We start from the raw sequence: 14,941 nt of genomic DNA, 5'->3' as shown, positions 1-14,941 counted from the left end.
GGATTTCAAAGCCGGGCTCCGGCGCTGAGTGGGCCTGCGCCCGGCCGGCCTTCCCTACAAGCCCCCGCCCCCCACCCCCGCCGTGGTCCTGCCTCCGCCGCACCCACGTGACGCCCGAGCCGCGGCGGCTCGGATTACCGCCGCCGCTCCAGTCCCCGCGCCGAGGCCGCGCCGCCAGCTGCCCGCGCCGCGCCCCCCGCGCCGCCCGCCCGCCCCGCCGCGCCATGGCCCGCGCCGCCCCGCCGCGGCCCGCCACCCCCGAGCGCCGCGAGGCCGGCCGCTGAGCGCCGCCCGGAGGCGGAGGCCCGGCCCGGCCTCGGAGCGAGCGCCCGCCGCGCCCGGCTCCCTCGGCTGCCGGCGTCCCGCGCCCCTGCCCGCGCCCGCCGCCGCCGCCGCCGCGCGGCCCGGCCCGAGCATGGAGACGGCGGAGAAGGAGTGCGGCGCCTTGGGCGGGCTCTTCCAGGCCATCGTCAACGACATGAAGGTAACGGGGTGCGGCGGGGCCGGCTGCCCGGAGGGCGCGCGGGTGCGGGTGCGGGTCCCCTCTGGGGACGAGTGGCGGCGGGCATTGGGGCCCCGCTGTGTGCGCGCGCCGCGCTGTGTGTGTGTGTCCTTGTCTGAACGCGTCCGGCCTGCGTCTGCTGTGTTGCCTGGGTCTCGGGGTGCCCGTCTGAGGGGGTGTGCGTATTCGTGTGTCGGGGTGTCCGTGCGGCGCCCGGGGTCTTTAAAGGCCCGGGGTCGGCAGGTCGTAGCGCCCCCCGTGGGGTCCCGACCTGCTCACACGCGGGCTCCCTGCGCCCCCGACCCCCAAACCATGAATGGGGTTTGGCTCCGGTGTCGGCTCCACGGCCCTAAATTTGATGGGTCCCGGGTCTCGCCGGCCTCCGCCCCCTACCACCACCTTGCACCCTGCGCCCCCCACCTACCACCCCCCCACCCCCACCCCCGCCCCCAACGGCCCTGGAGCCCAGACAATGCTGTCACCGCCAAAGCAGGGAAAAATAATAAAGCGGAGAAGCATTAACTCCTTTCCCGCCGGCCTTGGCCTCTGTGCTCGACCCTGCGAGGCCTCGACCCTGCGACTGCTGCACCCCCCCACCCCCACCCCTGCCCAGGTCCCCTGAAACAGGCCCTAGGAAGCTGCAGGACTCCAAGGACTTTAGGTTGACTGTCCCTCTGTCCTCACCTTGGAGGGAGGAAGGGAGAGGGTTGGGGTTTCTGGAGCAGCCCCAAGGGGGAACGTACTAGCCCCGCAGGCTTTCAGCACCAACCCCCAGCCCCTCCCCCCCCCTTGATTGGCCAAGGCGGTGGGGAGCAAGCCACCAGCTCTTGGCTCACCACTGACTCACTAGTTGGGGAAACTGAGGCCTGGGAATGGTCAAGGTCATTAAGGAGACTGTCCAACTCTGTCCCTGACCTCGTCCCTCTCTGTTCATCTGGGGAGCAAGGGAGAGCCTCTCCCCAGAGAGGCCAGGGCTTGGCAGGGCCGGCGCAGGCTGACTAGGCAGGGAGGAGTTCCAGCTCCAGTGACAGGACGGGGCCGGGCACCCCGCTCCTACCTTTCTCCTCTGAGGCAGGACTGCAGGGCAGGGGAAAGAACTGGGCTCTCCACATGACCTCCAGAGAGCCCCCACCCTATCGCACACCCCCAAGTATACAACACACAATTCCACGGTGACCTCACAGGCCCAGGAGGAAACACCACACACCAGGGCTGCTGGCCCCACAGTGCCCAGGCAGGCCCTTCTGGAGGCTCCCGGTGCTGCCAGGGGAACAGCCCTAGGGGCAGCGGCCAGATCCCTGTCCCTGCAAAAGGCCTGAGGCAGTCCCCACCTAGGACTACAGGGTGAGCAGCATATAGATGCCCCCCCCATAGGGTGCTCCCCTGAGACCTCCATCCCTTGCAACTCTCCCTCTGGACCCCTCTGGCAGCCCTCAGAAGTCCTGGCCTCTCTCTGCCCTCAGCAGGCCCTCCTGTCCTGTGGACATCACAGCCCTGGCACTGGGATCCCTTCCTGGGACCAGGCAGCCCAGACCACCCGCCCCCAGCTACTTGCAGTGCTGGCAGAGAATGGGACCTTCCGCCACCCTCCTCCCGCTGGCAGCCTCTCTGCTCAGAGAGGGACAGGACTGTCCCTCCCTCCTCAGGCAATTTGCAAGGCTCTGAGATCAGACAGAAGGAAAAGGGAGATATTCAGGCCGGATTTTCTGACATGTGGAGGTTTCACCTGGGGCGATGCTAAGTACCTAGGACATATGCATGTGTTCAGGCCAAGGACAGAGCAGGGGACTGGGCCACCTGGAGGTTGATCACCTGGATTTGGGGAGCAGTTTCTGGCTGTTTCCCTCAGTGATCTGAACCACAGAAGCAGAGGGGCTTCCATAGAGGAAGGGGGCTGAACTGAGGAGACTGAGCCTGCCCCATGAAGCCTGTCCACAGCACGTCCACAAGCCCCACAACACCCCCCAGGACCGAGCTGCACCTGGAGGCTGGAGGCCCCGAGCTGCACCTGGAGGCTGGAGGCTCCGAGCTGCACCTGGAGGCCGGAGGCCCCGAGCTGCACCTGGAGGCTGGAGGGTCGGGAGGAGGGCGCCGGGTCAGGGTTGGGGCCGGGCACTCAGGAGCTTTCCCTGCCTCTGTGCCTCACTTAGCTCAGATGCCCACTGGGTGGGTGCCAGGCCGCCCACTGAAGCTCAGAGGGGCAGAGGCTTGCCCAAGATGGCAGGACAGGGTGAAGCACCTTCAATGGAGTGAAGGGGGCCTCTCCTCAGCACTGGCCCATCCAGGAAATGGGCCCATAAATTTTGCCTGTCCTCCCAAGAGTGGGGAGTGTGGCCCAGGCTTGGGCCCTGCTGGGTGGGAGGGGCTTCCAGCAGAGAGGCAGGGATCCCGAGTCCCTTTTTTTTTAGCCAGCATTAACTGAGCACTTACTGTGTACTGGGCACGGTGCTAAGTTCTTCCCCTGCAGGGCCTCCTCAAGTCTCCCCACGGACCCAGTGACGTAAGTGCGGTTCCCAGCCCGATTTGACAGATGAGGAAGCTGAGGCCCAGAGTGGAGCCCTGGCCCAGGGTCACCCAGAAAGCCCCCTCTCTAGGATCACAGCCAGGACTACAACCCCCGCCAGATCAGAGACCGTCTCCGAGGGCCAGGAGTCCCGAGCACCTCTAGTGACAAGCCCTGGGGACAGAGTGGGTGTTTCTCCCATCCCTGCAGTTCCTACCCCCTCCTCCCCTTGCTGCCCGATGACCCCCTCTCTCTACCCTGGAGGCAGGTGTAGTGACCAGTCGTGGGATCAGATCTTGCCCCTGCCGTGTGGAGGCCTTGAGCAAGTCAGTTAATCTCTCTAAGTCTCGGTTTCCTGACCTGTAGAATGGGGGTGATAGTCGTATTTATTTCACGGGGCTGTGCTAAGGACCCGACGACGCGCTCACACAGCGCAACAAGCGCTTGGCCAGCAGCGGTCACTGCCACCCAGAGTCCTAGAGCCTGACAGCCAGGGCATAGCCAGGGTGAGGGCATGGGCCCAGGTGAACCCTGAAGACCCTCCCCTGGGACACTGGCCGCTCCGCCCCCCCCCCACCTCTTTATCTCCGGGTTCTATGAATTACCTACCGGTGAGGGTGGAGTCCCGGCCCTTAGAGACCAAGGTGCTCAGGTCCCCCTGTTGAGGAGGAACTGGGCCAGGCCTCCCCCCATGCTGTGTCTTGTCCCCTCCCCACTGGGAAAGCTGAGGGGGTGAAGGTCTGGAATGGAGTGAGCCTGGCTGGCTGGAGGCCAGGGGGATGGGCCTCAGCCTAAGGCCTTTCGTGGGGTAGGAACTGATCTGTCCCCAGCTTCTCCTAATTCCTTGTGTTCTGAGACTGCCCAGAGGCACCTGCCCCTGGTCCCCTGCCTCCTCAGCAGTGGCTCTTCTCCCTGGAGGTCTTAGCAAGGCTTCAGGGCTGGGATGTGGAGGTGATGTAAGCGTGCCATCTTTCAGAAGACTCTTGGGGGTGCCAGGGTGAGGGTCAGCTCCTTGGGATTGCCAGGGACAACGTACCAGGCTCCTTTACCCTGAACTGTGCGCACATGGAGACAGCCCACCCACAGCCTCCCCCATCCCGCTCCAGCCTGTGTGGACTTCTCAAATATTTGCTTTCCCTGGGCACTGGCTGGGCTGGGAGGAGAGGGAGTTTCTCAGGCCGTCAGAAGCTGTCCTGTCTCCTTTCCACCCCTGCAGGCTGTCCTCAGCCAGAGAGGCCATCTCGAACCTGCCCCTGGGTTCCAGTCTGGCAGAGCTTCCTTCTGAAGCCATGAGGGCTGGGGTCTCTGCCTTCCCTGTTTGCCGAGCACCCCAGCCTACATGGAAGGGAGGCTTAGAAGCCCCTTCGGGCTGGGGCTTTGCTGGCCTTGGGCTCCCCTTCAAGCATCCAGGCCTCCACGGGGCTCTCAGGCCAGGGCTGAGGTTTCTCCAGGACCCATCCGCCATGGGAGGGCGCATTAGCCAGAAAAGCCCCTTGATCAGACTGGACAGCTTGGTCGCCAGGAGCTAAGCCTCCCCACCGGGAAACCCCCTCCCAACTCAGAGCTTTGGGCCAGGCTGGGATAAAGGCCACACTGTGTCCCCAGGAGGGGAGGGGAACTGGGGGTGGAGAAAGGTGGCTCTGTTGGCTGCACAAGGCCCCATTCAGCCTGAGGCCTGGCTGTCCCGGACAGGCTGGCTGGGCCCTGCAGCAGTCACAGCCTCCCTAGGCCTGGGAGCCACTGCTGCTGGCCTGGGATGGGTGGGTGTCCGGGCCGGTCACAGCTTCCGGGGCCCAGGGTGGGGTCCCCCAGAGGCCTCAGTTTGAGACCTGGCCTGCCTGAGCCCTGCCATTTAATGTTTCCATCCCCTCTGAGGGAGGATGTGGGCCAAAACGGTGGCCACCGTAGACAGTTGTCCAGACTTCCTGTCAGGGAGGGAGGGATGAGCAAAGGCACCTGTTCCCAGGGCCAGGCCTTGCTCGATCCCCATGGCTCTGTCCTTGGTCCTCGGTCGTCCCAGAAGGCCCAGGAGCCTCCCTCTCCATAGGGGCAGGGCCAGTCCCTGAGAAACTGCCCAGAATCTGGTCGGAGGCATGTGGGGAGCCCAGCCCAGGTGGAGCCTTCCAGCCTCCAGAATCTCATTACCTCTCCGTCTCCTCGGCAGAGCTCCTACCCCATCTGGGAGGACTTCAACTCCAAGGCCACGAAGCTGCATTCCCAGCTGAGGTGAGGCTGCTGAGGGTGCCCCAGCAGGGGAGGGGACGGGCAGAGGAGAGGACACCTCACCCACAGACCGTCCCACTGTCCATCTCCCCAGGACCACTGTGCTGGCTGCTGTGGCCTTCTTGGATGCCTTCCAGAAAGTGGCAGACATGGCCACCAACACCCGAGGTGGGGAGGGGGCGTGGCTGGAGGTTGGGTATGCCCCAGGTGGGGCTTGGAGGCTGGAAAGGCTGAGCGGAGTGTGAGCCAGGGAGAGGACACTGGGCGCAGAGTTGGGACACTGAATTTTGTTCCCTAATGGAATCGGCTGGTCGTCAAATGAGCCTCTTTTTTTTTTTTTTTTTTTTTTAAGATTTTATTTATTTATTTGAGAGAGAGAGAATGAGAGACAGAGAGCATGAGAGGGAGGAGGGCCAGAGGGAGAAGCAGACTCCCTGCCGAGCAGGGAGCCCGATGCGGGACTCGATCCCGGGACTCCAGGATCATGACCCGAGCCGAAGGCAGTCGCTTAACCAACTGAGCCACCCGGGCGCCCTCGAGTGAGCCTCTTATCACTAGTGGCATGCAAGCAGGAGCGGGTGAACGGTGACAGGGATGTTACGGCGGGCTTTCCGTTCTTGCTGTGGGCGGCCAGCTCCATCCCTCAGCCACAGCTGTTCAGCCTTCCGTGCAGCGCGTCCGACCGACCCCGGCTGCCTCTTACCCCCTCTCCTCGGCCAGTCTGAGAGCACGCTGGCCTTGGCGTCTCTGCCTTCTAGTTCAAGTAGCAAGGACTGGGGCCCCTGAGAACAAGTAGCGGGCGCTTGCTCGCACTCACGCCTGCCTCGGGGCACCTGGAGGGGCTTCCCGCCAGGGCTGGAGGGGATTTGGGCCGGCCCTTTGGACGGTCTCTCGCGCTGGCCTGACCACCAGAACACCCGCAGCTGCAGCGGGCGGGCACGGCCGGGATGCGCAGGGCCTTGGTCCAGCACAGAGGAGAGTCACCGCAAATACTGAGAACAGATCAAATCCACCACCACCGCGCCCCCGCCCAGCACGGATCGCGGGATCGCGCAATGCTGGGGGCGGGGCGCGGGCTGCGAGCGGCGGCCTTCGCGGCCCGGCGCGCCCCCTCGTGGCCGAGGCTGGGACTGCCCGTCGGGGCCCCTTCCCACGCTGCGCGCTTGCCTCGCCAGGGGCCACGCGGGACATTGGCTCGGCGCTCACGCGCATGTGCATGCGCCACCGCAGCATCGAGACCAAGCTGCGGCAGTTCACCAAGTGAGTGGGGGCCGCGGGCAGGCGGGCGGCGGGTGCGGGTGACGCAGGGAGACCCCGCTGGTGGCCCTGACCCTCCCGCCCCGCCCGCAGCGCCCTGCTGGAGAGCCTCATCAACCCGCTGCAGGAGCGCATCGAGGACTGGAAGAAGGCGGCCAACCAGCTGGACAAGGACCACGCAAAAGGTAGGCCCTGAGCTCGGGCCGGGGCTTCCTGTCCTCATTGTGCAGAGCTCCCCCATCATAGCACTCCTCTCTCACCCCGTGCACAGAGTACAAACGAGCCCGGCATGAGATCAAGAAAAAGTCTTCAGACACGCTGAAGCTGCAGAAGAAAGCACGCAAAGGTAGAGCCCACAGTGGCCCAGGGAAGCGTAGCCCCACGGGGCCCCACTCCGGGTGCCCCACACTCTAGGGGGTGCCCCAGGGCGTCATCCGGGCTGGAGGGGCCTTATCCTGGATACAGGACCCTCCAACCTGCTGGGTGGGACAGAAGGAGCCTCCCTGCACCCCAGACCTGGCCCAGGCCCTCCCCTCTCAGGGAGGCAGCAGGAGGCCAACAGGCCCAGGCACCCACACCCCTGCCCCAGGAGTGGCTCTTTCCATCCGGCTGTCTTTCACACATTCTTTCTTTCTCTGTCTCTCCTCCTCTCCTCCTCCCACATCCTTCCTGTAGAGCTACTTGGTAAGTCAAATGTCCGTCCCTCCAGCTGCTCCTCCCGTCCTTGTCCCATTTGTCTGTCTCCCCCAGCTCAGGGCCATTGGAAGGAGCCTCTCCAGGCCAAGGAGGAGCAAGGAAGGCGGTCGGTCCAGCGAGGGAGGGGCCCGGGGCACAGTCCCCTGGGGCCCTGGGGGCCCCTGGCCAGGGATGAGTCCCAGGCTGCTGCTGGGTCAGTCTGCCAGGCCGAGAGGGGTTGGAGCGGGCGGGGTGGGGGGGCACAGGCCCTGGCTGTCCCGCTCCCACCAGGCCCGCCCGGTGACCTGTCGCCTTCTCACATCCTGTCTCACCATCTCTACCTCATCCTCTTGCCTCTCTCTGTCTCTCTCGCTGCTTCTTTGTGTCGCTGTTGCTGTCCTTGTGTATCACTCCCTGAGCTGAGTGGGAGCCCACACTGAGACCACCCCCTTCCCTTCCCCCGGGGCCCAGCCCCTAGCTCTCCTGACCCCCACACCCCTCCGCTGAGCCCCCAGGCTCTACTTTGTCGGGCTCCCACCCTCTCCCTGTGCCCTGCGAGGTGAGTGGGTGCTGGCCCACGGGCAGTGAGGGTACCCCGGGGGGTGGAAGTCTCAGCCATGGCGGCCTCTGCTGGACTCACCTGAGCACACCTGCTCCCAAGGTGGCTCCCGGTGGGCTCTGCCCGCTCCACGTCCGGGATGGCTTTGCAGCTTGGTGTCTTTCCTGTGTGTGTGTGTCTGTCTGTCCTCTCTGCCTGCTCTGGGACCAGCCCTGGCACAAGCCCCAGAGTCCTGGCTGCCCTCCCCGGTCCCCGGGCCCCCATGGCAGTGCCCAGCCCCACGGCAGGGACAGCACCACAGGGCCTGAGCCATGCACACGGCGAGCCGGGCCGGCGTCCCCAGCGCGGCCTCTCCTCCCAACCCCTCCAGGGAAAGGAGACCTGCAGCCTCAGCTGGACAGCGCCCTGCAGGACGTCAATGACATGTACCTGCTGCTGGAGGAGACAGAGAAGCAGGCAGTGCGCCGGGCCCTGATCGAGGAGCGCGGGCGCTTCTGCACCTTCATCACGTTCCTGCAGCCCGTGGTGGTGGGTCCCTCGGAGTCAGAGGGGTGTTCTCAGCATCCCCCGCCATTGGGCTAGTTGGAGGGTCTCCATGAATTTGAGGAAATCCCAAGAATCAGGATTTGGGAGCCACCAGTGGGAGCTTTTCGGGGTGGCTCAGAGGCCCCAGCAGGTTGGACAGGGCCCAGGGTCAACCCCTCAACCCCCGAGAAAGGCCGCTTCTCAGTGATACCTGGCTGGGTGCCTTCAGAGCTGCGTGCTCACAGCACAAAGACAGGTCTCATAGCTCATGGTGCACTAATTTGGTCTGGACAGATGGTCACACTGGCCTCAGGGTGTCCAGTTCCAGCCTCGATCAGACCCGAGCAGTGTTGGGGGAGAGGGGAGAAGCAGGGGAGGCCTGTTCCTCCAGGGTGGGGGGGCAGGGGCAGGACCGGTGGGTCTGACCCGCTGCTTCCCCAGAACGGCGAGCTGACCATGCTGGGAGAAATCACCCACCTGCAGGGCATCATCGACGACCTGGTGGTGCTGACGGCGGAACCCCACAAGCTGCCCCCCGCCAGTGAGCAGGTGCGGCCGTCCTGGGGCTAGGGGACAGGGGAGGGGATAGCCTGCCATTGGTTGGGGGACAGTAGAGGAAAAAACAGGACAGAGGACCAGACATGGCCCAACACGTGCCACGGGACATCCAGGAGCACCTGCCCGGGGGAGGGGTGGTGTGCACAGGACCCAGTGGAGGCCTCAGTCTGAGAGCAGATTGGGGGGGAGGTCCCATGGGGTTGGGCCCTGTGTCTGCCCTCAGGCTCCCCCTGAACAAGCCAGGCCTGGTGACGCCTGCCTGTCATCCATGCCCAGAACCTGTCCCCTCCCCTAGACCCAGGCACACAGACACCTGCCCACACTTGCCACCCGCTCGGCGCACCACTGTGCTCCCACTGCACGAGGGTCAGTCCTACGTGACAGGCCCGTGGCATTGCTCTGGCCCGGTGCCCGCTGTGTGCCCGGCACTCTGCCCAGCACTTTCCACGGCCACCCTGTTGAATCCCCCCACGCCATGGCCCTTGCAAGACAGGAGCCATAGGCTGCTCTTCACGGGAGAAACCAGGTGAGGTTCCAGGAACTTGCCCAAAGGGCACAGCAGAGCCAGGACTTGAACCCCATGGTGTCCCTCATGGTCACTCTCGCCTTCTCTGCTAGTGACAGTCCCCAGGGACCCCTAGTTCTCCCATGCCCCCCTCCCCTGGCAGCCCTGCTTTCAGACTCCCCTGGAGGGTCTCCTGCCGGGGCTTGGCTCTCAATAGGGAAGAGAGTGGGGGGGCCTCTGTCCCTACTAGCCCTCTCTGGGGACCCCCAGACAACACTAAGGCTCTCTGCAGAGGAAGACTGCCTCCGGTGATTCCCATCTCTGTCCCTGTCCAGGTGATCAAAGACCTGAAGGGCTCGGACTATAGCTGGTCCTACCAGACCCCCCCGTCTTCACCCAGTGGCTCCGGCTCACGGAAGTCCAGCATGTGCAGGTCAGTGCGGGGTTGACGGGGGGGCAGGGAGGGGCAGGGGCCCCCAGGAGGGGATGGGTGAGCTCCCAGCAAAGCTGCATCGAGATCTGCTTCCGGGCCCCAGAAGTCACCCAAGTGCGTCACAGAGGAATTGGCATGCAAGCATAGAGGACGAATGTAGCCCCATCTCAAGGCCGCTGCCTGCGCGGGGCGGGGGGTGGGGGGGTGGGCAGGGCAGTTTCATTGACGGAGGAATCACTGTGTGCCAGGGGCCGTGCTACATGCTTTACGCATTTTCTTCACTGAATCCTAACACCACCATATCAGGTGTGGCGTTGTCTCCATTTCACAGAAGGGGAAACTGAGGCACAGGGTCCCAGCATTTCACAACTGGGCTCTGCCCAGCCCAGCAGAGTCGACGTGGGTGGAGGGATAGTAAGAATCTAAGATCAAAGGTGGGCACAGACGCCTCTGGGAAGGTGCGCTGAGGCCCCAAGGTAAGGGACGCTCCAGCCTGGCTGGTTCCTGAGTGCTGGTTCCCGGCTAGTGCCTCAGCCTGAACCCGGGCCCATGCTGGCCCCGCAAGTCTCCTTCATTCACGGTGCAGGCTCAGGATCAGGGACGCGTCCAGGGCTGGCACTAAGACAACGTTTGGAGGAGACATTTAAGATTCAAGGTTCCTCAGCGGGGTGGGCAGTGAGCACAGATGAGTTACTGGTGGGGGAGGCCCCTCTGGGTTCCAGGCTCCCCTTCCCCAGAGCCACGTCTGGCTGGGCACCTGGGCATGGGAGGTAAGCCGCGCAGGGCCATCAGCAGCTCCTGTCGAGGGAGGAGGGCCTGGGTCTGTTAGACCCCAGGTAGGGGTCCGTCACAGCAGGGAGGGTTGATGGCAGAGGACACCCATGACCCCGGGTGGGGGCTGAGTAGCTTCAGGATCACATTCAGAAACAAAGCAGCCTTCATTGCCCAAGAGTGAAATGGTTACAGGATGTGAGCTACGGAGGGCTGGACACACTCAAGGGGATGGAGGCGATGAGGACAATGGTGGGTCCAGGATGCACACAGACCATCACCGCACCCTAGATATCCAGTTAGGATTTGATGGCAAAGATCTGACTTTGAGGAGGCAGTCCAGAGCTGGGTTCTAGCCCGAATGGGACAAGGTTTGATGCTTAGTGACTCAGTTTCCCCATCACCAACCTAAGGTCTACTGTTCTTAATGGCACAGTAGGAAGCAAAGTGACTGCTTGGCCCTGGGTGTGCCCTGGAACACGGCTCTTGGGTGCTGTCCCCTGCCTGGGCCCGCCTCCTTCCGACCCCCCATCCCAGAACCCACCTTTTCTGTGGCACCCGAGTCTCAGGACTTGTAGTCTGACTTTGTCTTTTCCTTCCTCTGCCCCTCACCTCTCCCCTCCGCCCTTGTCTGTCACCCCTCCACGCGCACCCTGTGTCTCCCTGTCCGGCTGCGGCCCCCCCCCACCCCCCCAGCGCCCCCAGCAGCAGTAGCAGCTCCAAGGGCGGCGGAGCCCCGTGGCCCGGGGGTGCCCACACATACTCACCCGGTTCCACCTGTCGCTACCGCAGCCTGGCCCAGCCAGCCGCCGCCCGCCTCTCCAGTGTCTCCTCCCACGACTCTGGCTTCGTCTCCCAGGACGCCACCTACTCCAAGCCCCCCTCACCCATGCCTTCCGACATCACCAGCCAGGTGAGGAGGCGTCTGCAGGGCCTGCAGCTGTGGCGCCTGGCCTGGAGGCCCCCAGGACCGCCTCACCGGGGACCAACCTGGCTAAGGACCAGGGTTAGAGCAGGTGGACCAGGGTTAGAGCAGCGGGCATCCGCCACAGTGGTGTCAGTGGGGGGCTCTTGTGCCCCACTTGCTCACCGTTTCCTGACTCCTTACCGCCTGCCTTCTTCCAGTTACGGGAGCCCCGAGGGGGCTGCTGCGCAGCTCTGATCCCTTGGGACCCTCCCCCTGCATAGGCTTACCGTGATGGGGTGGTGACCCTAGAAGGCATCCCCAGGAGCCCCAGGACATCCTCCTGCTTCTACCCAGTTGGGCCAGCTCACTCGGAACCCAGAGACTGGCCCACGAATCTCCTCAGATGCAGGCTCAGATCCTGCAGCCTCGGTGAGATGGGCAAACAGAGGGACCACAGTAGAAGACAAAAGGAGGTCAGGCCACCTGCCCAGGGGGCTATCCTCAGGGTGTCAGGAGTGACTGCATTTGGATCCAGTCTGCTCTTCCTCCCCACCTAGGCTAATGCCTCCATTTGGGCTCAGTATTTTATGTTCTGGATTTTTGCTCAAGGATGTCCCCATTACACTTGCAGTCTCTCTCCCCGTGCCGGCTCATTCCCGTCAGGACACAAACAAGCTCCAGCATCGTGCATTTTAAAAGCCCTCCCTTCCCCCACCATGTTATCCTCCAGCCACCTAGTATCCTTCACAACAGAACTTCTCAAAAGAGTTGTCTGCACTGATCATCTCTACCTCATTTCCATTCATTTCTGTCTGCTTCACCTATGTAAAACTGAAAAATTTTAGATTTGTTATTTTCTCCCATATGGTTTTATGCATGTTTGCTGTATATATTTTGAGACTCTTCTGTTAAGTGCATACAAGTTTAAAATGTCAACTCTTCGTAGTGAATTGAATCTTCTAACATGATATAGTTGATCCTCTGCTCCTTATAATGCTTTCTTAAAGTCTCTTTTGTTTGATATTATTACAGCTATCTTAGCTGTATTCTGTTCAAGATTTATATTATCCTTTCCCATCTCTTGGCTTTTAAACTCACTATATCTTTGTGTTTTAGATGAGTCTCTTATAAATAGCAGATGCCTAGATTTTCTTTTATATAATAGTTTGACAGTCTTTATCTTTTAATCAGTATTTTTTTTTTTAAGATTTTATTTATTTGACAGAGAGACAGTGAGAGAGGGAACACAAGCAGGGGGAGTAAGAGAGGGAGAAGCAGACTCCGTGCTGATGACCTAAGCCAAAGGTAGACGCTTAATGACTGAGCCACCCAGGCACCCCTTATTCAGTATTTTTAGTCCACTTATATTTATTGTGATTACTGACGTATTTGGACTCCTGGTTTGTTTGGTTTTTTTTCTGTTTATTCCTTCTGCTTTTTCTGTGCTGCTTTTGTCTCTTCCCTTGCCATTTGTTTGTTTTTCTTTTTCCCATTTGCCCCCCCCCACACTAGATTCTAAGTTATACTCTATTTCTTTTCTTTTACAGGGTACCATGAAATTTTACCATACATCCTTACCATTCACCTCCTGAATAATTCAAGGATCTTAATAAATATTTTAACTTAGTCACCCACTTCCTCCCAACTTATAAGCTATTATATGTTATTCTCTATTTTTTAATAACACAAATGGTATTTTTCTACTTACTTTCGTTATCCTTTTGTACATAAAGTATTTGTCTAGATTTCTCCATATGCTTACACATTTCTTTGTTGATCATTTTTTCTCATACCTCAAGTCTTCCTTTCTGAAGTATAGCATATCCTTTAGAAGTTCTTTTAGAATAGGTCTGTAGTAGTAAATTCTTGTTTTTTGCTTATCTGTAAACATGCTTCATTTGGTCGTCTTTCTTGAAAGTTTTGCCAGGGACACAATTCTGAGGTGACAGTTGTTCTCTTCGCACACTTTGAAGGTATTTTTCCACTGTGTTTTGGCTTCCATCGTCGGTTAAGAGGTCCTCCGTCAGATCATGAGCTTACTTTGCTCCCTGGTCACTTTTAAGATCTTTGCTCTTCAGTTTGTGTCTAGTTGCAGATTTGTTTTTATTTAGCCTCACTTGACATGTTTGTATTCCTGTATCTTTGTATTCATGTCTTTCATATGTTTTGGAAATTTTCAGCCATTATTTCTGTATTCCTACTTTCGTTCTTGCTATCGCTCCTTCTGAGATTGCGATTCATTGTCTTGCCAGACCTTCTCATTTATCTGTGTATCCTTCTCTTAATTCTCAGATTTTCCTTCTCCTCACTTCTCTGTATGATGTTCTGGATCATTTACTCAGGTCTGTCTTCCAGTTTCCTTTTTCTCTACGTCACAGCAATTTAACCTTTCCTTTGAGGCTTTTTTCTAACTTGGTATTTTGAAATAATTTCAGACTTGTAGAAAAGTTGCAAAAAGAGTACAGAGTTCTCACCTATTCCTCCCAAGTCTCCCCTAATGTTAATAGTATCGTAGCTACGTAAGGGGTTAACTAACCTACGGTCTTTCCTCAAATGCTGCCAGTTTTCTCTGGTCTAGGAGTGCAGGACCCTGTTCTATCTCTTGCGGCTTCTCTAATATGTAGTCGTCCTTCAGTCCTTCTTCTTTCATGACTTTGATACTTTTGATACCGGTCAGGTATTTTGTAAAACATTTCTCAGTTTGGATGTGTCTGGGGTCTTCCCGTAGTTAGACCGAGGTCACACGTTTCTGGCAAGAATACCGTACCAGTGGTGGATTGCTGTTTCTCATCCTCACCAACCTTTGGTATTTTACATCTTTTTCATTGTAGCCATTCCGGGGCGGGGACCACAGTAGAAGGCATCTGGTAGTGCCCTGTATTTTTAATTTGTACTTCCCCGACGAGGAATGAGGTTGAATACCATTTCATGCTTCTGAAGGCCACTTGGCTGTCCTCTTTTATGAAGGACCTGTTCACATTTTTGCCCATTTTTCTATGAGGTGTTTTTTTTTTTTTTTTGATTCCTAGAATTTCTTATATATTATGGATACAACTCCTTCATCTGAGATCTTCTCTGATTCTGTGGATTCCTTTTTTACTCTCTTCATGGAGTCTTTTAATGACCTAAAATTCTTAATTTTAACGGATATCCAGTTTGTCCAATTTATTCGTTTTTTTAAATTGTGCTTTTTGTGTCCTGAGATAAGCCTTTTTCTACCTTTTTCATTTAGATCTGCAGCTCATCAGGAATTGATTGATTGTGTGTGCACGCGTGTGTCTGCATGTGTGTGTGTGCGCGCACATATGATAAGAGGTAGGGGTCATTTTTCCATACAGATATCTAATTGGCAGTATATTGAAAAGGCCATTTTCCCCCCCACTGCACTATAGTGTTGCCTTTGTCATAAATCAGGTATTATCTGTATACCTGTAGCTGTTTTTGGAGTCTGTATTCTGTCTGCTGGTTCATTTGTGTTCTCATACCAAGACCACGCCACCTTAATTATTGTGACTTTATACAA

At 59.0% G+C, this 14,941-nt stretch overlaps 1 protein-coding gene across 6 annotated transcripts in view; it reads left to right on the top strand.

The window, feature by feature from the left end:
- The first annotated feature begins 255 nt into the window (after nucleotides 1-255).
- The window catches only part of MTSS2 (MTSS I-BAR domain containing 2), a 21,010-nt gene continuing 6,324 nt past the window's right edge, over nucleotides 256-14,941 (top strand). For 2 of the 6 annotated variants that reach the window (XM_064581273.1, XM_045890770.3), the window contains exons 1-10: nucleotides 256-484; nucleotides 5,170-5,231; nucleotides 5,323-5,396; nucleotides 6,404-6,488; nucleotides 6,579-6,670; nucleotides 6,757-6,831; nucleotides 8,090-8,247; nucleotides 8,686-8,793; nucleotides 9,643-9,740; nucleotides 11,304-11,424. In XM_064581273.1, coding sequence (XP_064437343.1) covers nucleotides 416-484; nucleotides 5,170-5,231; nucleotides 5,323-5,396; nucleotides 6,404-6,488; nucleotides 6,579-6,670; nucleotides 6,757-6,831; nucleotides 8,090-8,247; nucleotides 8,686-8,793; nucleotides 9,643-9,740; nucleotides 11,304-11,424 — 942 coding nt within the window. In that variant the 5' untranslated portion in view covers nucleotides 256-415. Of the gene's footprint in view, nucleotides 485-5,169; nucleotides 5,232-5,322; nucleotides 5,397-6,403; nucleotides 6,489-6,578; nucleotides 6,671-6,756; nucleotides 6,832-7,235; nucleotides 7,375-8,089; nucleotides 8,248-8,685; nucleotides 8,794-9,642; nucleotides 9,741-11,207; nucleotides 11,425-14,941 lie in introns of those variants that run through there. The other 4 variants (XM_045890771.3, XM_045890767.3, XM_064581274.1 and 1 more) reach the window with 4 other exon arrangements.

Source organism: Mirounga angustirostris, unplaced genomic scaffold (genome assembly GCF_029215605.1).
Source record: "Mirounga angustirostris isolate CCGP_5_RB_7025 unplaced genomic scaffold, mMirAng1.0.hap1 SCAF_16, whole genome shotgun sequence".
Lineage (NCBI taxonomy): Eukaryota > Metazoa > Chordata > Mammalia > Carnivora > Phocidae > Mirounga > Mirounga angustirostris.
Note: the sequence above shows the minus strand (reverse complement) of the source record. Positions and strands in the feature narration are given on the sequence as shown.